This window comes from Cryptotermes secundus, unplaced genomic scaffold (genome assembly GCF_002891405.2).
Source record: "Cryptotermes secundus unplaced genomic scaffold, Csec_1.0 scaffold596, whole genome shotgun sequence".
Classification (NCBI taxonomy): domain Eukaryota; kingdom Metazoa; phylum Arthropoda; class Insecta; order Blattodea; family Kalotermitidae; genus Cryptotermes; species Cryptotermes secundus.
In genome coordinates, this window is record NW_019738355.1 from 284,991 (window position 1) to 287,682 (window position 2,692).

At 40.3% G+C, this 2,692-nt stretch overlaps 1 protein-coding gene across 2 annotated transcripts in view; it reads right to left on the minus strand.

The window, feature by feature from the left end:
• Positions 1 to 342: 342 nt before the first annotated feature.
• Positions 343 to 2,692, minus strand: part of LOC111870825 — a 5,759-nt gene continuing 3,409 nt past the window's right edge. For both annotated transcript variants that reach the window (XM_023863395.2, XM_023863394.2), the window contains exon 3: positions 343 to 2,481. In XM_023863395.2, coding sequence (XP_023719163.1) covers positions 1,296 to 2,481 — 1,186 coding nt within the window. In that variant the 3' untranslated portion in view covers positions 343 to 1,295. The remainder of the gene's footprint in view (positions 2,482 to 2,692) is intronic.

A 2,692-nucleotide genomic window follows, 5' to 3' on the forward strand; every position in this document is an offset into this window, starting at 1 on the left:
CAGCATTAAACAAGAAGTGGCCGCTGCAGCTCTATAGACATAGGGATGTACCCTGAGAAAATTTTAATTTCAAAATTTGAAAAAGAAAAAGAACAAAAATCTTATAGACATTTTAACTTGAATTAAAGTTTTAAAAAGTGCTAAATTTAGAAATCAAATTAACGCGTGTAGGTTAACAAAGATTTTATACAATTAGAAAGACTGGTGATTTTAAATTTTAACAGGCAGTGTAACAGCTACGTAAGAATACACACCTGATGATGGCCATTTAGGGCCGAAACAAGTATTGTGGAGGAGGGAAAGAAAAAAGAACTACAATTAAATTGTTACACTTAAGACGGTGTTTGTCTCATATATATTAATAATATATGTTAAAGAAATGCAGTTAGTATTGAAAATCTTATGTTCATGTTCACCAGTCCAGTACGTACAGGTAGCATTATATGGCAAAAGCAAGAGAAGGAATACACACCTATAACAACAGAAGTGAATAACAATGTAATGAAAATGAAATAGGTAGAGAAATTACATAAATAGTCCTACCCACATTCAATCCTGATACTAATTCTGCTTCTAACCTGAACTTTGCAAGTCAATTATGAAGTAATGCCTCTTCATTCTTACCTGCACATAAAGAAGACCCATGTGTGTCAGAAAACAATTTTCCATACACTCGATTGAAATATAATTTCTTGAAGATAAAGGCCAGAATGAACTCGTAACACAGTGAAGTTCTAATATTCTGAGACGAAGGAAACATGTTTGCACAGAGGCGAAGATTTGGAGCTCAAGTTCAAAATAGTTTCTTGTATGTAATCAAACTGTGGTTGACCATGTTATCATTCACTACAACATGTTTGCAAAGCAGGAAAGAGATACAGCTCAAGTTCAAAGTAGGTATGGCTCATGACCTGTGCAGCCAAGCGCACATTCACTGAGCTCTGTGCTGTGGGGTTCAGGTGGGTGTCCTGTCAGCCTATACAACAGGTGAAACGGTCTGGTTTTGTCGATTTCATACAGTTTCAATATGTGGTCCTACTTAGCAATAACAGGAAGTTGGGTGCTCACATGTTCAGACTTCAACTGCACATCATGTTTCAGGAAAAGGTTCCGGGTGCACTTCAGAAGGTGGGGTGGATCATACACTGTTGCAGTTTCTTGATTGTGAAATCTGAAGAATGGTTTCCTTTTGGAAGCACCCAACAGTTTCAAGGCCTTGACATTGTTGGCACCCATGTCACACACAGTGGCAACCACCTTCAGGCCAGCATTCTGACAGGCGTCAAGAACCTCCTTCAAGTATTGCACAACCATCTCTGCCTTTGTGCTTCCACGAGTGAAGTAGTAAGCCACGGGCTGCTTCCACGGATCATGAAGAGCAGAGCATGATTTGCAATGCTGCAAGTCCTGCCCTGACTTCCACAATCCTCAAAACCCTCAATGCAGTCAAACTTCTGATTGAAATGCAAGTTCTCTCTGATTGACATTTCATCAAACATGAGACAACAATATCGATCTTCACCAGACATTTTCTGCAGAGACTGTTCGAGTGCATGAAACACACGAGCATTGATGCCTGTCCTAAATGGAACAGTACTGAGGAGAGACTGCAAGGATCGTCTGGATGGGAGGGGGAGTAGTGTGCGGAGAAGAATATAGGATTTGGGACTATGCTTAAGTGGAGAGAGAGCCAACACTTTCTCTTTGAAATCCCACCTCCTTCCCTGAGGTCTTTGCCTGCTATTCCTAATAATTGCTGCCAATAATCTAGCAGCCTCTACACTGAGAGAAGATGAAAGTCTCTCCATGAGTGGATCACTGTCCACATCACAGAGATTTTCCAACTTCTTTCCTTTGTATTTCTTTTTCAGTTTGCAGAGTGCACTCTCCTTATTCCGAATTTGTGCATATAATTTCCTTTTCTTCGGTGTCAATTCAGAAAGCGAAGCCAAATTAAGTTCTTTCAGCAGAGAACGCCTTGCTCTCGGCTTTGAGGAGGAACTTTGACAACTGATATGCCCGAGTGCCCCATCAGAAGCATATATATTTCCAGAGCCTAAGAGATAGGAGGTTTCTTTCACTGAAGAAGTGTTGCCTGCTGTTGGTGAGGATTGGATTGCAGACATTTGAAAGGAAGTGGAAGGACTGTCTGCATGAATAGGAACAGGTGCTACAGCAGAGGGCACAAGTGTCTTGCTGTAGGTTCTGGTGGGCGGTAGGACTTTAAGATCATGTACAGGAGATAAATCTGAAGGCAAGGTATCAAAGGAAGGTGTGTGTAATGAAGTATCAGGAGGTTGTGGGAGTGACTGTGCAGCAGAATCTGTGCCATATGGAACTGCACATCTGTTAAGGTGTACCCTTTCAGCTGTAGTGAAATCACTTTCAGAGAAATGTTTGCTGCACAGAACTTTATCGTACAGCATTCTAGCAGAATCAGTAGTACAGGATAACCCAACTCTTCCTGCCCATACCATAGCCCTGTAAGAGTATTACATATCGTCTCAAAACCTAGAAATAATTCATCAGGAAACATTACAAACATGGTGTAGGTGCTACATTACATCATGACTAAAACAGACATTCATTCATTTATTTACTTTCCATTAATCCTTACATGGCTGGAAGAAGAGTGGATATAGTAATAGTCAAAGACAACAGGACAAATCCCATGAATGATATAAATAAAAAT